The 22926-nt window shown below is 44.8% G+C and overlaps 1 protein-coding gene across 1 annotated transcript in view; it reads right to left on the bottom strand.

The window, feature by feature from the left end:
* Window positions 1-22926, bottom strand: part of MSN (moesin) — a 48091-nt gene that overhangs the window by 10956 nt on the left and 14209 nt on the right. Inside the window, exon 2 of the mRNA XM_082488117.1 lies at window positions 8949-9032. Within this exon, the coding sequence (XP_082344243.1) occupies window positions 8949-9032 (84 nt within the window). The remainder of the gene's footprint in view (window positions 1-8948; window positions 9033-22926) is intronic.

The raw sequence follows: 22926 nt of genomic DNA, 5'->3' as shown, positions 1-22926 counted from the left end.
GCTTCTTGCTACTTATAAACAACAACTGGGACACTATTTTCTTCAGCTACTTATAAGCCAACATGTATAGCCAAAATACAATGCAACAGGTCTGACAGATATAATAGCTGCCAGGAATCAACAACCAAGCTCCGTTTTCAAGTACACCCCTCTCTTATCATGCAAATGTACTACTCCTGGGCAAGCATGAGTCACCCTGCTAGGCTGTGTCCTACTAGGCTGTGCTGTTTTAAGATTTGTGTTCTACTCCACCGATAGCTGTGGACAGGCCTTTCATGCAGCTCTTTAATGAGTGGCACCATTAAGAGGTACTGCAGTGGGTAAATCGATATGCTATCCCTTGTGTCAGGACAAAGAGCCACCACAGAAATTAACTACACCACTATGTAAGCTCTCTCCTTAGTCATTTCCCTAGCACACCATGGGTGCTATGTAAAGAAGAGTTAAGAAGGCTTTACGGACATACTGTAACAAGAGACAAGAGCCTCACGGGGGGGCAAGACTACTGCAGTACAATGCTACTGCTGGTAAAAAGGAGGGGGAAGTTTCTTGGTAAAGCCTGTTCACTAGCAGGAGGCCACAGCTTTGCGCCTTGGCAAGTGTGGGACATGCCACAGGGTGCAGCAGCAAGTCTAGAAACTGAAGTTCCCCCACGTGTCTCCTGAACCCTCAGGAGCTGTTCTCATACTGGCTAACAAGGCACTTACCCATCACCTCCATTACTAGACAAGAAAGGGGAAGGGAGAAGACACTTGTCTTTACGTCGACACTGTAGCTGAAGTAGGACAGTGTAAGCTGCTTTTACATACCACTCACCCCCCAGGCTTGCCAACAGCTCCCCTCCTTCCAAGGGACTCAACAACTGGAGAGCAGCAGGTGAGCATCACCCTGGGAAAACCAACTGCCAGATCATGGTGTGCCCCCTGCCAGGTAAGCTGAGGTAATTTTGTACCGCCCTGTCCCATGGTTTATGATTTCTCCCTAAATGCCTGCTTCCTTCTAAATTACTTCCTGTTGAATCCTAAGGATGCACTCTGTTCCCTTCTGATGTGGTCTCTAGCTTTGGCAAGACACAACAGCAAAGACATAGGTTCCCCACAAACACATCACTAGTTAGATTCTTTAGGGCTTGGATCAGACATTTCTTCTGGCCTTAGAAAAGCAGCATTAGGGCCCTAGTTCCTCTCGGGCCCCAAAACCCAAGGCAGCTTCTAGCAGAGGCACGCTGTTAGTAGCACGAGCAGAGCCAAAACCTATGCAAGGTCGTGTACTCTATATACATCATCCCACTGGAGTCCATGAAATGATTCAGCCTGTCCTTGCTGGACTATGAACTAGAGACCTGTCCTAAAGCCCCTGTAAACACAGGGGAACGTGGGGCAGATGAACCTTCACTGGTGCCTATCACGTAGCAGGACACACACAGCTTCAGTAGAACAACCAGAGTTTGCTGCATGCATTGAAAGGATGTGGTAGGAGAGGCAGAAAGGCTGTCCTGGAGCCTAAGGAGAGCATTAACATCTGAACAGGATGGATGGACGGACGGTCCCCCCCTCTGCTGCCTGTGCCTCACTTCCACTTGTCAGCAGCTTGTGCCTGGGAATCCACCGCGCCGGGCTGCCAGAAAGGAACTGAAAGGCCCTGCACAAAAGGACTTTTATTCCACAGCGCAAGTCTGCACAGCAATAGCAGGGACAACAACGGACCGGCCAGCACAGCACACAACATCACACCCCCAAGCTGCTCCTGAATCAAGGCGGGGGGATAGTCCTCTTCTCTCCTTCCCACCTCAGCTTTAGCAGGTTGTTCAGCTCCATTTAGCAAGGGGAAAAGCATGAAGAAACAGCTTTCTGCAGCTGCAAGGAGCCTGGCTGGCAGTTTGCAGCTCAGTTATGTTTGGGGGCGTACAGCATTTGGAACCCTGACGAGCTGCGAGATGTTCCAAAAAGCAAACAGTTACTGGCAGTGGCTGAGGATGGAGAAGTGCTGGCACACAGGACAGGAGAATACAGAGTGCTGTTTAACACAGACCACTATACTTAAATACCTAAAGTTGACACACTCAGCTGGAGAGCAGCATCTTTTCTTCATGCCAGGGAGAACATTAATCAGTCCCCGAGTCTTGTTCAGCCTGCAGTACAAGGCTTACTCTACAACTGGCAACAGATTACAGGCGCCTTAAAATTCAGCTGTCCCACAGTTCCTTGACCAGCCATGACAAAGCTCTTCATCAAGTACCCGTTAACTTAAAATTCCCCTTAGTAAGCAATGCTGCCTAAGGGGAAAGGTGCATCGCTGGTGTCTCTCACTTCACCTTCTGCAGACAGCCTAAGCACACAGTAGTACAGATTTTTTACTTCTGTTCAGAGAAGAAACACAAGGTCTTCCAGGCAACCTTTTCTCTCACGTCTCCTTACTCCTCATTTTCCAGGTCTGCATGATTCCTCCTGTCCTTCCTCTCAGCACTCACCCATCTCCCTCTGAACTATGTTCTTGCCATTGAGTGCTGCCCCATAGCAGACAGAGAGCCATACAGCCACCTCTTAAATGTAGACTTTAGCATCAAGATGACGATTGAAGATTGCCCTCATTCTCAGCCCAGGAAACACACCACCACACTGGCAAACAAGTGCAGATCCTGCATGAAAGCATTATCTACACATGGGCAAGACCAAAGCATGCAAGCAGAGAAGACGTTCCACTCAGACCAAGTTCCTGTGCCAAAGGCCAAAGCATCCCAGGCTACCCCACAGCACAAATCCGTCTTGAATCTCACCTGCTGTCCTAGTTAAAGACAAAGGAGGCCTCTCTCCCTTTCCACAACAGGCACGTCAAGTATTTCTGAGAGAAAACTGCTAACAAACATTATTGGGGGAGCAGCTCTGAACTGGTGCCATATCTCCAGTTTCACATGCCATAGTCCAAAATGATTCAGAACACACTCTTCCAGATACCCCAATTTAGCACCTAAGATGGGCTCCATTTACAGCCATAAATATTCAACTCTTCCCTTTCCATTTGGCTGATGGATAGATTTCTAACTTTCCTTTTCAAAGTGCTAAGTGACAGGATCTTCATTGTGTTTTTAAGCTTATGACAGTTTGCCATTGACCTCCTTAGCAACAAGCAGTCCTTTTTTGGTTGGACTACTGCTTTTATAAAAGCCAGCAAGTTTCCACATATTCCTGTGAAATTTGAGACACATTTCCATACCACTCAACCACAAGCCTTCATTACACAAACAAGAGTTCTGGGGTTTGCTGGAGGAACTGGCCACTGTCCTGAGACATGCTGCTTTCTACTATGAAACTGCCATAGTAAGTTTTCCGTTCAGTGCTTTCATCTACTGGATCAAGTGCTCCAGACCAGTCTCCTATGTATTTAAACACTACCAGGTAGGACCTCACCAAGGCTAAAGGCTTCTCTACAGTCTCCCTGCTCACAAAGCTTAGTTTACAGTCCACGAGAGACCAGCCACTTTTGTTCCAAACTCAGCTGGAGTTCCTCAAGTCGGGAGGGATTTGGGGAGCCTGTGGTGTAAGCTTTAGCAACCATGAAAGAAGAGACTGACAAACTGGTACTCTATAAAACCATTAAACTCACTGCAGCAGATAAGCAAGCCACGGCAAGGCCCATGAACTCAGAATCTTAGCAGCTCTGGCTCTTAATGAAAGATGTAGGATCCTTAATAAGAAAAAAAATGCCCCCACACTCCACTACATACTAGGCTCAATGCTGAACGTAACGTACAGGTTTAGAGTGATCAGAAAGATGCTTATTGTTATAATTTTAACCCATAGGTGAGTGTACTTTTCTATTACAAGGTTAGTTTTGACCGCAAAAGCTCAGGAAAATGAGAAAAAGCCTCCTGGGAAGGTTAATAGCATGCTTTCAAAGTCTGAAGTGACAGATATTACAGTTTTTCTAATGTTATATTTCTCCTTAACCCATGACTTGGCTTCATGGCTCTTAATTGGACAGAAAACACCTTTAATGAGACTGGGTGCATTTGGTTACTCTAAAGGTTTGTTCTGGAGTGGCATACTGAAGCCACCATCTCCTGAACTTTGCAGCGTCCAAAGTCTAGCATTGGAAGGTAAGCTGTAGGCTCCGAGAGCACCAAGCACATAACCGAGAAGCAAATCTGTTCCGAAACTGGAGAAATAGAGTTCATTTTAGGCTGGGGAAGTACTGACTGAGCAGTTTAGTAGCCACCACTCATGGTTAAGAAGACCCTGATGTAAGTCCTATCAAATGGCCATCAACTGCATTCACCACCCAACAGACCTAGTACAGCAGACAGCTAAGACTCCTCTACCAGAGACTAGAAGGAATAAGGGGCTCTGAAGGGGAATGAAAGAACAAGATGCCCGCAGGATCCAAGGTCAGAAGTGATCAGAAACAAAGCATCTGAGAAGGTGCCTCATACAGCATGTGGGGGACATGGAAGAAGGGAGTATGTTTTCATACCACAGAAGTCAAAGCAGTTGACGATTTTGTGAGCAGTCTGTAGGGAGGCTGCCTGAGGAGCCTGTAAGATGCAGTGTCCACTACACCAGGGCATTTCTGTGAAAGCTTTCCAACCAGCCAGCTCCGGAGCACTTTGGCAAGGGAGTTAGTTACCTCTCTCCCTGTGTAAGGAACAGGCTAGCTCCCCCTCGCCCCCACCCCAACAGGCCAAAATCTGATGATTCAAGCTAGAATATTTACTCAGAAAAAGGAAGTTTGAGAGGAAAAAAAACTGGAGAGCCACAACTTCAAAGCTATCCACAGCAATAAGTAGCTAAGGAGTTTTACCAGAGAAACATATCTTTCATGTGTAGGAGATACGCAAAGCAAAGCTTTGTTGTGCACACCCGTCTCCAGTCCAGCTGCACTTCAGTCTGATACAGAAAAGGGCCAAAGGAGGAAAACAAGCAGCTGTCACTGCTGCAGCGCCTGTGTCCTGCATCCCCAGGAAAGCAGTATTTCAAGGTACCTGTGAAGTAATCAGGCCCGTGGGATAAGCAGCAGCCCCAACAGGCACAGCCCATCCTCAAGCTCTTCTTTTAATCCATCACTAGCAGCTGAGGAACAGGAACAGAGTTACTGATTTTGTTAGTGAGGCAGTAAGCGCTGGAGTTCTGCAGCTGATGCTAAGCGGTACATAAGCAAAGCCACAGAAGACAGACAGTACAATCCTCCTGTCTCAATTAATCCGGGTTTTACCCATGCACACAAGCTTAAGCTATTTAAGCCAAAGCCGTGCAGTTACAAGCCATGGGAATGGGGTGTTATAGGAAGATCTCGAGATTAAATCACAATGTTACTGCACCATATATCAGCTCAATGATGTTTCTACAGCCAGCTACTCTGGGGCAGAAGACAATTTCCAACAGACCAGTGAAGCGCCTGCATTGTTCCATCACTACAAAAATTCACTTTGGTATTTAACCAAGCAGGAAAGAGGGAGACAGGAACATTTCTACCTCAAGCCCATTCACCTTTTATTACTATGGAACTTTAGACCCATACTATTCCTCCTCATGAAGCTACTACCCAGATAGAAGCTTTCCAAAAGTCTTCTGAATCCTGTTCAGAGTAGGCCAGAATTATGTGTGGCATAATGAATGTATTTATCTACCTTTATACACAACAGATGGAAACAAATACTGCCTAAATGTTACTGAACAGAGCCAGTGGCACACACAGAGGTAGCTGTGCAGCTAGAAACCCTGGTAATTCTTAGCAGCTTATTTTTTGCTTAACTCAGAACTGACAGCTCAAAGTGAAAGGGCACTCTAGGGTAAAAACATGCAGCATATCTTAAAATTTTTCTGTGAAAGAGTCAAAAGTCAGGTTTCACAGCAGAAGGTCCATGTGCTGCTACAGCAAAGCCCTAAGTTTGCTTTGTAGAGGAACTCCCCCTTCCCCCAAAAGAGCACTGGTGAAAGCAGCTCCTTTTTCAGAACCAGCATCATGCAGAAAATACTGGATTAGCAATTCCAGGAGCACAACATAGTTAAAGGGAGTTAGAAAATGAACAGCCGTAACCCCACCATGGGACCCAAGACCACCTCGAGATAGATACCGAGGTAGAGCAAATGTCAGACAGCAGCCACCGCTCAGTCCCCATCAGCAGTGTCAGCAGGGAGAACAGCCATAGACTATCCCTTTACAGGAACTAATCCACACAAACAGCTCAGCCATTTGAAACGCACTGGATATATGCCAGCTGACAATATATGCAAAGCCCCATCCCCGTACTAAAGGGAGCAAGTTCAGTATTTACTGTCAGCTGACTAGAGGCTCTCATGCTTTGGTTTGGTATTAGCTAGTTCATTATGCAAAGATCAATAATATGTTTGAGCATGTCTGCATATAAGAAGTACTTCCTTTATGTGCTAGTTTGACCATAAGAAGCCTCTTCTGCAATAGAAAAGAGCCTTCAATTTTCCATTTAAAAAAAGAAAGATGGACAGACACAGTCTGACGTGTATCTGCATTGAGAGACCAAGATGAATGTTTCCCTGCTGTGTGGCAGGAGCTGAATAGCTACCTCCTTTGCAATTAGTTTCCTTAATTGTAAGGGGCCCAATGATTAGATTGCAGGGCAGCAACAGAAGCTGGGATTAGGCTCCTCAACCACTCACATAGCAGTAGCCTCCAAAACTCCTTATTCATGCTAGAGGGGGAAGACTTTTGACATCCCCACATCTACTGCCATCTCCCTTACCTTACTGCTGACAACATTCTCAAGCCCTAGCAGAGGGTTAGTCTTCCTACCACCATCACTGCGCTGGTACCACACAAACACCACCTAGTATTGTGCTAGGTCTTTGACGAATCCTTTAGTCAAAGCCTGGACATCTGCCACTGGCGAGGCTCAAGGACATTCATTTCAGTATCAGCCCTATCAGGAACCAACATCACTACCTCCACAAGGAAATCTTGTGTGCTAGGCAGTAGAAAGCAGTTTAATTCCTATTCCAGTGAGTGTGATAGATGGACAGCATAAAGAGATGGTGTGCACCAGACTTTTTAGAAATAGCAAATGTTTAACAGCTAGCTTCAGACATGTTTTTCCCCCACTGTATTTCCTCTTGCAACTCCACCTACAACCCAATTTAGCTGAAGTAAACACTGCCTCATTTACATTAGCAAATTAGAAACTTAGTTCTGCAACAGCATTTGTTTCCTCCCTTCACAAAGTGTTTGCTATGGAAAAAAAAAAACACACAATAAAACTTCTGTTTAGACAGGTGCTGCGTGAAACACTGCAGGGAAGAGAACGTGCAGCTGTTTGAGAACATGACACAAAGGAGTGAAATCAATTACTAAGACATGGAGAGTTCCCATACTGGAAACATGATCAGATGCTTCTCAAACAGTGACAACTTGCTGAAGCCCAAGTCTGCCACCACAATGTCAGTTTGCAACAAAAGCTACAGTTAGTCTAGAGCTGACTGGAAAAAAAAAAAAAAAAAAAAAAAAAAAATCACATGCACTGACTTCAGTAGTACAACTTCTTAGCTTTGCTTGGATAATGTCAGAAACCAGATACCGAAAAATAATCAGGGGAAACATCCATGCGAAGAACAACCCCTCCAAAAAAAACCCAGTTCACCTTTTGATGAAGTTGGGAGTATGTTACCTCAGCTTCATTGGCATATGCTCCCATGAACTAACCACAGTGGAGTTCCATGCTGCACACACGGATTCTGGACAGAATCCAGCTCTCACTTCTATCAATCAAAAACTGTCAGATTTGAGACCACACAGGGCTAAAATATGTAGGAACTACTGTGTAGGAACACAGAGACAGCTGCGAACTACACTGCAACTCGGAACTTTCCCGAAAGCCTTTCTGCTTTTCCCATTATGAAAGGATGCTCTTTTAGTAAAGCCTAGGATCTCACTCCATTCCCTCCATTTCAGGGCTGAGCTGCAAAGAGCAATATAAAATCTAGTGTTGAATCATCCAGCTGAGTATGAGAGAAAGTAGTAGTTTGTGGTTAAACAGCTAAAAAAAGATTTTAAATTAGGTTTGCTAGCCCCAAATAAAATAGCTGACTTCTATGGGTGGGTCAGCCTTTAAGTTCTGTCTTCGTTACGATAGGTACTATGTAGGGCTGGCCCAGAACGCTTAGCACTACTGAACCGCACCCATATCTGACACAGCTGGTCTGGCAGTTCCTTCACCTTGTCATGAATCCAAGATTCATTTTACTTTTCTTTAAGCTATGAACTTACTGTTCAGATTTTCCTCCAAGTAGCAAATCCATGGCCTTCAGGATTACAGCAGAGAAACACAGTGGAGCCTGTCAAAGTTTCAGCCTCTGCAATTGATAACGACTGTCTTCACCTGCTCCAATTTTGGGCTGCACATGCCTCCCTGCTTCTGTTTGGGCCAAAGGCAGAGGAAATTTGCCTAGCTAGTGAATGCACAGGAAGACTGAAGCACCCAAAGACAGCCATATAGTACATAACTTCTCTTAAGATTTCCCTCAGGGCCTGACGGGAATAGAGAATATCACTTCATCTGCACTTAAGGGTTGCAGCAACATCTGAAACCCAGCTAAAACTAGTGTTTTAGAGACCAACTCCTCTTTGAAATCAATTACACAATGCTTGCAAGTAAGCCAAGCAAAGATAGGTTACTAGCTCCCTCATAAGATTTTTCTTGTCTTGTGAATTATGACTGCAGACATCTACTGCTTTCCAATTATCATTAAGAGCTATAGCACAAATTCAGGTCATTAGAGGTAAGAATAGCTCCTAACACATTCTCGGAGATAAAAAAATAGTAGTTTTGAAAAAAATATATAATTTCTTACTATGCCGAGTTGCCTTGAAGTTATACACACTGTTGCTTAATCTTGGAAGTCCTTTAGAAATTGTTTGCTGTTGCCTTCATAGAATCACAACATCTGTGTCAACTTTAAATCTTCTGCAGCTCCATCACTTACCTGATCAAAGAGTTGTTTCCCTGTAGTGTTGGGCTGGATGGCAAACTCCAGCTCAGCATCCATGGTGGTAACACGCACACTGATCTGGAAGACAGAAAATGCATCATTACAACACATGCTCTAAGTGACACTACCCAGTAACAAAAACCAACATCTGCCTACAGCCAGGGACCAGCTCCCTCCAGGAACTTCACTGCCAGCAGTTACAAATTCATCTGCCCTGCCAGCACGGTGCTCCCAGTTTCCCTGTAGAATGTAACTTTCCTGTTTCACAGCATAAGAGTTTATCCTGTCTGTTTCTATATTCCCATCTATATACTGACACATCCGAGAGCAATTTACAGCTTATGAAATTAAATTTCTAGTGTAGAACATTCTGTAGTCTTTCACAAAAGCAGAGATGTTCCAAACCTCAATACACACAACCAGACATCCAACCTTTCCGTTTGAAGGATGTCAAGGAAGTCCCTGGAAGCATTAACAACTCAGCCTGCTACAGAAGACTAGTCCATACTAACAATACTGTTCCAGTCTCCATGGGTATTTGGAGAAACTGTGAGGCACAACCCCCGATACGCTGCAAGAGCTGCAGTTATGAAAGCAGACAGGACACAAGGACAATCTCTGCTATGGCAATAAGGATGCACGCCGAACTAACATATTCACTAGTATGTACAGCCACTTCACAAAGCAAGTAGAAGTATCTCTATATAGCCACCTACTGCTTCCCAATTCTTTCAGGGAGGTGAAAGATCTCCAAACACTGCAGAAATGGTTTAGGTGTAATTTAATATTGCGGTCAAGATTTCATGACAATATTAGCCTTAGACATAAGAAGTAAGATCATGAATGGTCTCCCAGAAGAAACATTGTATGACACGCTATCTTGACGGAAGTATCTCACCATCACGTCTTCACATGTGAAATGAAAGTGGCAAGGGATGGCAGCATGGGAATTTGTGTTTTCACCCCACAGAAGCAGGGAGACATCTGTACATCTTTCACCAATAGTTCTCATGAAGCAAGTTAAACAGCAGAGGCATTTCACCTCAAAGATTAGTGTAAAACGTAGCCAATTCTATTCCCAACTCCCGATCACTACTGGAAAACATCATGTAGATCCTTAGGGATAGATAGGAATACTCCAGCCCAAGCGCAGATGCCTTAACTTTTGAGCAGGCAGAGTAAGGCCTGCAAGTACACCAAGCTATCTGAGAATTCATTTCTATTTGCATACCTATCAACTGAAAAAGGTAAAGACATTTCACAATTTATGAGGACATGCTGCAGATATTTTAGATCAAACTGTTTTAATGCTTTTCCACCAAAGCAAAGGTTCAAAACTTGAAGTTGTACAGACAAGATATTCACAGCGCACCAAACCCCAGCATACAGACCTTGCATTCATAGTTCTCCTCCTTGCCAACAGCTATTTACCCCACATCAACAAATGCTAATTTATTTGCTCTTCAGTGCAATCAATCCTCTTAGCATGCTCCACCAGCCTTCCAGAGGTAAGGGGTGGGGGGAATTATGCTGTGAACAGTTTTAGTAAGAATATCTCAAACTCGCATTCAGACTATAAGCTAACCACATGACACCGGAGACCAAAAAAGCTAGAGTAAGCAGAGAAATATTCAAGGAACCACCCTATACTGATACGATCACAGCCAGTTCTGATCCCTGCATTTCTACCAAGCGTACAGACACATTTCACATCTTGTTTCCTAAGCAAGCAGCAGCAGACTGCAAGAGGACTACAACCAGGTTCTTTTCCATAAACTTAACTAGCAGAACGCTTGCTTCTTGCTTAAGTCAAGTGCCAAGAAACCACTACATCCGAATACATTTTGAAGTTTCCCAAAAAGCCTACTCGAGCCTAGGCAGAGCCACTATTTTGTACTTGATATTCCCTCATGATGAACCTAAAGGTTTTCTTGTTTTAAGTTTAGCTAAAAATGTAAGCATATTCGGTAAGAGGTTAAAGGTAGGCTTAGCACAGCAAAACTGAAGTCAAGAAGAGTTGCAATTCTAATTGTTGCATGCGTAAGGAATGCTATTTAGGTGTTATTGGAGCAAAGATATCATGAACAAGCAGACAAGGAATAAGCTGGTTTCGAAGCCCTCAACCTTCTGACACAATGAAGTCAAAATAAGGAAAATCCATCCCATAGAAGTAGCAAGGAAAGAGCAAACAACCTAAATTCATAAGGAAAAAAAGCTTAGTTTAAAATTAGCAGCTTTCAATAGCATGCAGTTGCCTGGAGTTCTCTTGCTATAGCTTCCCAAAATTATTCTCCTCAGACCCGAGATGTTGACAATTAGCTAATTTCACAGTGCTCTGGTGAACCAGGAACCCAGTCACTTGCTGGAAGGGCTGAATGCTCCCAAAAAACAGCTTTGCTCCTTATACTTGGAAGCAATCTCTTCTACCAGAAAGAGTGCTGGTTTGTAAGCCTGACCTGCCCAGCACACCTACCAGTGGCAGCAAAGCTGGCCATAAACCATGTCTAAGTATAAGAGGGATTACATTAAATGAGCCATTAAGCAAGAGGTTGCTTTTCGTTTAAAGTCTTTCCTGTTCACTTGTAACACTAATGTACCAGCTACCATGAAAGAATAATAGCCTTTTTGCTCTACTGTTTACGGATAAAACACAGCAGCTACTCTTATCTGGCATCATCTGCATAGGTGATTGAAGGCTGAAGTGCCTGAGCACAGGGGAAGCACCAGAAAACAGAACTGAAACATCTGTGGCAGCTCTTTGCAACCTGTGCCTGAATAGCTTTTAAGCTATTAAGGTCTGGTTTTCTCTGCAAATTTAAAATAAAGCTGCTGCAGTAAGTATCCTCATAATTCACGCAGAATACTTATTTGCGAGACTCTCATCTTTGTTAGCACAGTAAAACAAGGTCCCATGCTGGAACCAGCGAAAATTCCTTCACTGTCACTCACTTAAATCCACTTAAGCTACGTGACCAGTTATCACCCTTCAATTAGTACATTCAATAGGAAGAGATAAACTGCTTCCCCCCCCCAGCAGAAGCCCCCCTGTGCTCGAGATGAGTAGCAACCTCAGTTTTAGGAGCAGCAAAGTCTTGAATGGGGTCTAGCACTCACCACTTCAGCCAATGCTATTTTAGAAGACAGTGTGAGCTAAGATACCACAGGAAACAGCCTTGTGCTTTGGAGAACCACACCCCGGCAACGCTAGCTTCCCCCCTCCCAACACAGTTTTTAACACGTTCAACAGCGGACTGCTCTTAACTGTCAGCAGCCCAAGCCGGGGCCAGCGTGGCCCGGGCTGTACCGGTGGCACGTTAACCACTAGTTTCGTAGTCATTTAATACTGGGCTGAGAAGTTAGTTTGCTGTAACATTGAGCTTTGTTAAGCACAACCGGTGTGGAAACAACACACACAGAGGTTTTTCCTCAAACCAAGCCATAGGTTTTTTTGAGCCAGTTGTTGTGAACTGGAAAAACAAAGTATGGTTTCTACCATTTCAGGTGGTGGGAGGTACTGCTCTCCATTCCCAGGCAGCAGATAAGAGGCCTGACAATGCTTCAGAGCAGATGCAGCTTTACCGAGGGTTTTGTTTCATTTCAAGAGCCTGGGTACTGCCACAGAAATACAAATTGGTTCTCCTTGCATGTAAAAAAGGCTTAACAAACAGGCACCAAGGGAGCTTCGTTCTGAAAGATACCCAGGGGCCACCTCACCATCGGCAAAGCGGTCTCGCTGATCTCAACGTGCTCTGCCTGCAGCTCAACCTACAAGAGACCCAGCGACTACCCTCATTTCTACCTGACAAGAAAGTGCCAGGCACTGCATGCTTACCTTCATCCTCCTCACTCATTTGAAGTCTTACTTTTAGTAAAACCGCTTTTACTGAAGCATTCACAGCCAAGTACTGCCCAACACAGATGTTACACAAGGGTTACACAACAAAAGTGCTATAGCAGAACACCAGCATGATCCAGTCCCATCATAATTAAGACTCTTGTTTGCCTTGTCCCTTGAGAATTACCCCGCCAAAGCAGTTTTAAACCATTTATCTAGTTTACCATCAATACTTATTCTAAGAAAAGCCTCAAGATTCATTAGCATTAAGCTTTTATACTTTGTATTTCTAAACCATATAATGAGGTTTTCCTAGGTTTGAGGGCTGGCATAACCATCAGCACGCTTACCATTTGGGTTGCAAACAAAATAAAGTGCTCCTCAATAAGATAACCAACTTGGACTGCTAAGCATCTACAAATCTAGCCCCGTCAGTCCAGAAAGGCAAGGTGCACACTGCTGAGATAGGAGGACTACGACTAAATACAGTGAGAAAGAGACATTGCCCACCAGCAATCAGATCACAAGGTCCACAGTGGCAGCACTCATCCCCAGGTACACTGTATCCCTTTTCCAAAATTTATTGTTAGTAAACTTCTGTCTCAAACTTTCAACACTCGGGACACATTTTTAGAGAACTTACTGGGTTTCATCATCAACAGATTCACCAAAAATACTATCCCAATGCGTAATTTATACTGAAATTCTATTTAAAGCAACTCATTGAAGTTTCTTGTCATAGCATTTATGACGCACTCACTGCTGCATCCAAGTGTCTGCAACCCTCTAAATTCTGCTCAGATCTTAAACTAGCGGAAGTTTTACCCTGGTAGGTAACCTCTAAATAGCCACCTTTTGTCTTTCAATCATCATTTAATATAATATTTTGCATACAAAAAGCTAGCAACATTATATGAAAAGCTTCCAGAGGAGGCCATCTTGCACATTACAAGAAAATTCAAGTATCACATTTCAACAGGCAAATTTACACTCATCAAGCTAAAAAATACTCAAGAAAAAAAGCCCATATTTAACTGATTCATTTCATAACAGCTACAGGAAACAGCTAGAAACTTAGCAACTCTTCCTCTTCTCTATTTGAGGAATTACCATTGTTCTACCAGTCTAAGCACAGTTAAAGACTGTCACTACCAGAGCATATTAAAGAGCTTCCTGCTGCCAAGGACAGTGTTGTGGTGAGGGCGAGACCTCCTGCACATGGAAGAGACACTGTTCCAGCCCCCAGAGCAGCTGCAGCCAAAGAAAGCTCCTTTTGATAGGCAAAAGCTTTCACAAGCTACAGGACACCACCACGCTCCTCCCGTGGTGTTTAGCAGACTACAGGAGACAGACTTAATAGACAGCGGTACCAGGCACTTATCCGCAACATCTTTTCAGAAACTTTTAACATTGCCCGTATACCTTCAAGTCTCACTTTCTGCCTCACTGAGATTCCCAGTAAGTTCTACTAGGAATAATGATTATCAGTTATCTTCCAGGTGTCTGAGTGAGCCCTACTAATAACCTGCTGTAACTACTTCCTAAGTTGAAAATTTGTAGCTGCATATGGCAGGACAAACAGGAAAGAGTGATACCGTCGCGCTAAGTAACGGATGTATTACTCGTATGAATGCCCCGGTGCGTTGAGCAGTGCAAGAGGCAGAACAGACAACTCGTTTGTCGTAAGTTAAGACAGGAACAGAGTACTAGGAAATTCATGTCAGAAGAATAGGTAGAGTCAGCACAACAGAGTATCAACCCCTACAAAACCCTGACCCTGAGCTAAAGCTTCTTTCCTCCCTGGATTTCCTGAATGCAAGGAAGCTGTTATACCCCGCTGGTGTGTAGGCTTCAACCTTCAGATATTCACACTTCCCAGGTTCAAGCCACCAAGTGTACTATTTCTGGAAAAAATGGCATAGGGAAGAGTCATACTTTAATGCTCATTTGACTGCTACGGAACAGAATTAAGTTTAGTTAAAAAAATTCCAGGCCATCCTTTATAGACCCTCTATGCTATAGGGCACCAGTTCACCCAGCAGTTACCGGGGGTAAAGACACCAGACTAGCACAGTGCATCAGTTCCAATAGCTCTGACCAGAGAAGCACATCAAATCTAGATGGAGTTGCATGAACTCTGAACTCAAGATCTCCTAAGGCACCCTAATAATCTAAAAGACTTCCCAGTTTTGGCTTTCAGCAAGATTAGCAACAGTATAGTAAGTGTGATGAGAATTGTTCCCCTGTCCCTTAAAACGCGTGAGCGTTTTCTGGAGGACACATGCTCCCCAGGGCTCTACTGCGCTTCCCACTGTGCTGGCCAGCCACCACGGGCCCCACTGCAAGGACAGGAGTCGCAGGCCAACCCGCACAGCGTAGGAGGGCATCATGCTTTGCACGGCCTGGGAAGAGCGTCAGAGGTAATGCCCCCCACCTGCAGCACCAGCACCAGCCATACTCACAGACATCTGGCTCCGTCCCCAGTGCCAGCGCTCTGCCCGAACAGCCCTGGGTCCTCTGTGTCAGCGTAAGGCTGGAATCGGGTCATGTGAAAGCGCTTGCAATTTCTAAAGGGATTACACTTAATTAAACCAAGCCCCCTTCCAGCAGCCTTAAAGGGCCTTTTCATACCCCTAAGCTCAGCAGGGAACAGAACAGCAGCACAACCCAGGCACCAGCCCCGGCCCTGCAGCCCCCAGATAGAGCATCGACCCTCCCGACAGCTCCCGGGAGCTTCCCAGCCCTCTCCACCACTCTCCTCCCCGCTCAGCTGGGGAGACGGCACTCCTCATTCGACTGGAGCCACAGGGGGGCCAACAAGGCCAAGGAAGGTGTCCCATTCCACCCCACTATGCCATTTTGAATAAAGTCGCCATAAAATATAGAGGAGGAAGCTTGCCCACCTTTGACGCACTCAGTACCAGCAAGCCAGAATTACAACTTACGTGCTATAGAGTACGTGTTGGCTTTGCTTTGGTGCTAAACTACATCCTGGAGCAGGAACCCCCACTTTAAAGAATCTCTAATGATTTTAGTGCAGAGTCTGAAGACAAAGAGCCGATGCTACAGAAAAATTGAGCTTCTTTGCACATACATCTCTCAGTCATCTTATGCTAAGACTAAAAATGAAGACAAGCAAAGATCATTATCTGAAAATGTTTTATCAGATATACAAGACATCCCCATGATTGTTGTAAGAGGAAAAAGAAAAATAATTGCATTTCCCCCCCCCATCCCCTGTTCTCTTTACACATTTGACAGCACAGTACCTAAGCTCATTTTGCAGAAGTAGTTGTCAGTTATTCAGTTGGGGCTATTTTTAACGTCATTTCCGATAAAGCCAGACAGATACGGAGTTGACTGCACCTTTCAGCAATACACTAGTTATAAACACATCCCAACTGTCTGCACCTGCTCTACCTTAAGATGTAATACAGGACAGTCAGCCATGGATTGTAGATCACATTTCTGAAGGTGCTGAGATGCCTAAGGATCTTACTGCCTTTCTTATGTGTTAAGTTACCTTATGCACCCAACCACTATTTAAAACTAGCTCAATACCACAAGCTTCAGACTACTTTACATGAACAAGACAAAAAATGCCAATTTTAACAGCCAGACTCAGCAAGAAATGGCAGGTCTACATAAAGGTGGATCAAATTTTACTGTAAGCTTCATGCTGAATTCCACAGCTCAGTGTCATCTACCGAGGGAAATCTCAGTTTGCACCTATGATAAAACTAAATTAAAAGACACCTGCAGAGGGAGGACAGGCTTCTCTATAAGTAGCCAGCAACAAAAGGAACAAAGGACTGGATACTCCAATCTCAAACGGTGGTTGAGCCCATTAATTGAGTTCAGCTTGACAGAGACATCAAGAACTGTAGACTGGAAGCACAGAAAGAAGCTCCACTTATTAGCTTCAGTAACGATTATTTTTTCTGGCCTTATCCCCACCACCACCCCCTTGCAGAAGGATAGAGGAGATCATACATCTAGTGTGCTATGGAACATGCATCACTGGGCTCCGACCAAAACTGGCAGCATCCACCAGATTCCACTGGAAAGCAGATATTGCCGCTGACTGACCAAAAGATCACAAATGCAATCCGAGTCCTCAAGGAGAGTCCATAACGACTGGATTTACGTGCAGAGCCTTTTAGCCACATATGCAATATACTGCTCTACCTTAAGTATACCACACGTATTAATAAGTTCACTTAAAATAAAAAAAATAAATAAATATCTGTCATTTAAAATCAAGTGGCAGATAGAGCTGAGCAGCACCTCATCAGTAAAATCTCATACTTAGGTCAGCATTTGAACTAAAAATGATAAAAAAGAAAATCACTTGCATTGCAGCATGATTATCATACACAAGCAAGTTGGCTGAATGATAAAGTGAAGAAGGGCTGGGAGAAGGCACCACCAGCTGACATCCCAGAAGGACAGGCAGTTCTATGGGCCCTGGTGCCCCCTGAAGCCACGGGAGGTGCTGAGCCACATCCTGCAGTGGCGCAGAGGCAGCTGCCGCAGCACAACTTCACTACACAGCCCCATTCTCACATCAGCTCCAGTAAACCCGCCCAGGAAAGCAATCGGGCTGAATCTAACTAGATTGGTGCTCACATGGTCTTGTTCCTTCCCTGTGAAGCACAGCAGCAAGCCATCTTAGATTAGGGGTAATGGCTTCAAACTGGAAGAGGGCAGATTTAGGCTAGATATCAGGAACAAATTTTTCACTAAGAGGGTGGCGAGACACTGGCACAGGTTGCCCAGAGAAGTTGTGGCTGCCCCATCCCTGGAGGTGTCCAAGGCCAGGTTGGATGGGTCTTTGAGCAACCTGGGCTGGTGGGAGGTGTCCCTGCCCATGGCAGGGGGGTTGGAACTAGATGATCTTCAAGCTCCCTTCCAACCCAAACCATTCTATGATTCAGAAACCACTGTGAAGCCACACCTTAACGAAGTCATATTAGAGCCCCCATCCACTTCCACTGGTTGCTCTTCATCCTCAGCAAAGCACAATGGCCTCTGCAGGCAGCGAGCTGCAGCTTTCACACAGCTTCAGGAGCCAAGCTGTTGAGGACAGCAAGAGGAAAGAGCTGCCACAGGAAGTGAGCTGGAGCACCAGCAGGCAAGACTGAGAAAGTTCACAGCTTCGAAGAGTCTGCTCAAGGACACCAAGCTGAGAAGGGGTGGAGGAGGGAGGAGCCGAGCTGCGGGAAGCCAGACGTGCCCGGAGACACACAGGTTGTGCATCTGACACTCATCTCACTTCAGCAGAGACATTCAGGGGGTGTTGCCAGCGCAGAAAGCACTCTGCCCGTTAACTTCCAGCAAAACCCACCTTTATAGCATAGATTTACTATGCTTTACAGGGCAGGAGGAAGCCGTTAAAAAGCCACGCTGCAGGTTACCCACTCTTGTAGCATTTGGTAACTAATGTGGAAGCTTTTAGAAGTACCTCTGCCCCACATGGAGTTGGAAGAACAGAGAAATTCTGCTCTACCTAACAAAGGGGTTCAAAATAAGCTGATTCTGCGTCCACTCCAACAGCATTTTCTATACAAGTTTACTGACAGGGTTTATAGCAGGCACTGTATCCAGTGGTTGAAAGAACCAATCCCTGTTCTTGAAAAGGCTAAGAAGAGATTGACTGAGGTGACTTTAAAAATCTGGTACAAAATATAAGGCTAAAGCAGTCAGTTTCAAAAAGGAAACCAAGTGATTTATCCTAATATAAACCCTGTCATACTGTAGTGTCAGAGCCCCAAATATGTATTTGTCTGGATGTTAACACAAGAGACTATTTTGAGATTAATTTGGACTGCTCATCTCCCAGTGACAAGGAAAATAAAATTCTTCCATGCAGCCAGTGGTAAACAGGAATGTTCCCATGAAAAGAGAAAAAAAAAATTACCAGTTTCTTTGAAGACACTTGCTGCCATTGAAAAGGTGATGCCTACAGAGCAGAGCAACACAGCAGCATTTTGGTCTTGAGAACCGGAAAAGCAGCAAGTGTGAGAAGCCACAACTACCTTTGTGTTGAAGTCGCCCTTTGCAACTGATCATTACATAGTGTTCAGAGGGGCCCGAGCACAGAGGAACAAGTGGAATCTGAGGAGATCCTCCTTGCGGGACATCTCCATCAATCCAGAGATCAGTTACTCAGATCTAGTCAGGGAGTCTACTTCAGGCATCCTTATATAAACTAGGGTTTGGGATTTTTTCCTCAAGTGGTGGAAAATCAGATTTATTACCCCCAAGGACAGTCTCTGTTAAAAAAAAAGTGAGGTCTCCTTCAAACCACATTCACAGAGCTCATAAGAGGGCTTCAAAAAAGCCTGTTCCTTATGCAAAGGGGCTGATGTTTGCAGTTGCCTTACTTTAGGGGCCTTCACTCACCCACCCTGCCCCAACTTTTCAGTTTTGTCATAATCAGTGCTTCAAAGGTCCCGAGCTGTATTCTTCAATTAGTACTAGTGAGCACACACCAGTAATGCAAGAATGCAGAGCCACACGAAGCCGGGGCTGTGCCAATGCTTCTTAAGTTGGAGAACTCGGCATCTTAGAACTCTGGAAGCATGACTTACCCAATTTAATTAGTGATCTGATTTGGGCAAGCAACTTTTTCAGGAATAAAAATTCTACTTTGTAAGAAGATTACTACAAAGTTATTCATTCAAAACAAAAAAAAAAAAAAAAAAAAAAGGCAGGGAATTCCCCTACCCCTACATGGCATGGCTTCCGATATCATTAATGACATGTTTCCAAGTTAAAGCTACTTGAATATCATTCCTTCCTTTTCAACCAAGCAGATAGAAAGTAGTCGCATCCTACCAGTGGTGTTTCAACACAGTGCTAGCAGCTCGCCGCCCTGTCCAGAGGGCAAACGAGTTTCACTTTGACAAAAGGAGTTGCAAGATGAGCGTACTAAGCCAATAAAAAAAAGTCATGGGTGGATCTCCAAATTTACAGTCAAGTCCAGATACTTGTATGCCACTTATTACACAACTTACAGCTTTGTGCAATGGATCAATTCCTCTATTTTTGCCATTTCCTTTCTCATAAATAGATTCTTCATGCACCTCCCTTTGCTTTCCTGTAGCTGTTCCAAGCCATTAATGTTGCCACTTGCCATTTCTTTAGAGCTAGTCTGAAGAGGCCCTTAGAATAACTATTTTTGTACCTGTTGTTTGAGTTACTTAGAGAGAACATCCTCTAACAGTCAAAACCCAGAAGGAGTTTAAAGAAAATCATGGGGGAAAACCCTGACCCCTTTTTCACAACATCTGGATCAGGAGGTAAAACTCGGAGCAAAATCTGGCCACATCTACTTGCCATCATTCAACTTCTGCACTCCGAGTAGCTTTGGGTTTTGTTTTGAACACACACTTGTTTTGTGCCTGTTAGAAGGTGCTGTCCTCTGGAGAAATAGAATATGCCTATTATGGCCTCTGCACCCTAATAGTAGGGTTGGCAGTTGTACTTCACATGTCTGAGCTTAACCACATCCCTCGCTAAAGCTCTTCAAGGCAAAGGCAGTCAGCAGGGCAAGTGGGTGTGTTTGAAATGCCAGCAGTCGTACGGGTGACATTCCTCCCAGCTATTGTGTGGCCCTCCAGGGCACTTCTATTCCAGGTTACAAACAAGTATTTTGTGCCCCTGCCCCTTAAACTGTACACTGCGCACTAGCGTTATGATCCTGACTGCTCCTGCAGTGACTTAACTAGCAAAAAAAGAAAGAACAGTTCCACCGCTCCCCACTACCACCGGAAGCATTTCAGAGTTTCTGAGAGAACTCTTCAAGGGCAGCTTTTCTCCTACCCCTAAACTTGCCTTAGCCTGGTCCTTCCCTCCCAAGCTTCATTCCAAAGGCAGGGGATTTCCCAGCACTGTTTCACAGCTGCAAAGACCCAGTCCAAAGGGTTAAGCAGACAAGCCTGGTAGCCAAGACTTATTTCCAGACAGCCAATAAGCTTTCCAAACCTAGCATCCAGTGGACGCCTGCCAAAATTACAAGCAGCTATTTTGCTGGAAGGGGCTCAAAACAAGATCAAGACAGGATGCTAACAAGACAAGTGTGAGCTGCATAAAGGCACCACATGTACAGTAAGTACTTGAGGTTCACAAGCCAATAGACTAAACACTCGTTACCTACGTAAAGGTCTCTACGTTCACCTGTGGTTAAGAATTGTCTTAGAGGTAACTTGGAATTGAGGGCAAATAATAAAAAAAAAAAGTTATGCTCAGACACTCTGCTTATCATTCAAGAGACTTTCCACAGGAAAAACAGCATGAAGATAACCGCTGTGACTGAGCTCTTCCTTCCAAAGGATTCTCGTGTGTGGATGAACAAGTCAGAAGCGCGCTTATCTGTTTCACGCGCTTCTCTGTTCGTCGACCAAGAGACACCCAGCGTTTGGGCAACGAGAGGGGCAGCTGAACACAGGGCTGCCTGTTTCAGCCATCCCCAGCCCTGCCTGGGTGTGGTACATCGAGCTCTTGGCCAGCTCACAGCGCTCACTGAATATCTGAACAATAGCCAGACTTCTAGGAGCTAGAACACAGCCTTACTGTGGGATCTGACTGCCCAGACTATGAGCCATCCCTCCAAATTTAACTGCAGGCAAAGTCAAATATGAGGTAAAACTGTTTCATCATCCTGTGATTTTTCAGTTTTATCATTTCCAGCACACTAGACAAATCCTGCAACTTCCTTTCGGAAGGGTCTCATTTAGGCTGGCTGCCTTTTCATATCTATTTAGGTCACGGTTCCCCAAAATGCAGGATTTCCCCGAAATGGCTCTGTTCTCCACTTCTTTTTAATATTCGGTTTCCCCACCCACTTTTGCTTTCCTCGCCACCAACCTATTTTAGGTTTCAAACAGCTCTGTTGGGACTGTACATAGTTTATAAGAAACCAGCTTGTGACTGCTGAAGTACCTTTTGTTATTTTAAGCTCTATCTAGTTCAAGCACTTGAGCTTTCCTAATATAGAGGAGAGCAGCTACACCACCAGGGTACACAGCACCCCATGCCCAAAACAGCTGCCCGGGGAGCCGCGGAGAGCAGTGCCAGCTCACCCAGGGTGCGGTCCCACCACCGCTGCCACCCATCCCCAGTGGCCTGCACCCTCCCACTGCCGCCTTCTCTGGGTTCGTTATTAGCACTCCATGACTACGCCACAAGCAGGACCAAAGAATGAATCAGGCTGAGAATAACTCATCTGTTATTTTTTCCAGCAGAACCATTTCTTTGCTCCCATTCACAGCAGTTACACAGGGGCACCACTCCCAGCAGAGTACAAGAAGAGGGAAGGGTAAGATGACTTTCTGGGTAGAGTTGGACAAGACAGGGCAAGCTATTGAACCACTTCTTATTCCCCAATCCCTGGCACTCCTGCTTTATCCTTTGCAGTATCTCTGATACACAGCCCCTTGGTGAGATTTATCCCTCATCAAGCCACACGTGCATATGCTGTTAACGCAGTTTTCGGCTGAGCCAGCAGAACAGAACTGATGCACTATTGAGCTGGACTGTCTGAGGCAATGCAAGGCAGGAACACACAGATGGAAGCACAACTTTACAGTGGCAGCAAACCATCAAAGCTCTCAAACACACAACCACATTGATCTAGTCCATTAAAGGCTGCAACTAAATGCAAACTCGAGTCCACATCCATACACCTCTTGAAATTCTTTGTTTGAAATTGGGCTATTTGAAAAGAATGCCTGATAAACTTGAGTTGTCACTTGAGACCTAGATGCATGCACGAAGACGTTGCTAAATGCCCAGGAATCCCAGTGGTCAAGTAACATGTCTTCCTTTTAAATACAGGTCCATCACACACCACCCCTACAGTGCACATTATTAAGGGTAGATGACAGTGGAACATTCTATAGACCAGGCAGATACCATGAGACAAAGCAGTCAAAACCCAGCCATAGTAGAGGGTATCACTTAGACCATTTCAGATGCAAAAAATATGTAACATTCTGCATCATGTAGCCTTCCACAGAAGGCCTAACTAAACTGAATATAAGAAAACACCTAATTACCCCTTCCACTTCAGAGTTATTTCTTCTTTAATTTTTCAGGGGGTTTTCACAAAGCCTATTTAAAAAAAGTTCCAGC

The sequence above is a fragment of the Vanellus vanellus genome (genome assembly GCF_965231255.1).
Source record: "Vanellus vanellus genome assembly, chromosome: 10".
In the NCBI taxonomy this organism is placed as follows: domain Eukaryota; kingdom Metazoa; phylum Chordata; class Aves; order Charadriiformes; family Charadriidae; genus Vanellus; species Vanellus vanellus.
The sequence above is the reverse complement of the archived record's forward strand: the minus strand, read 5'-3'. Positions and strand labels throughout refer to the sequence as shown.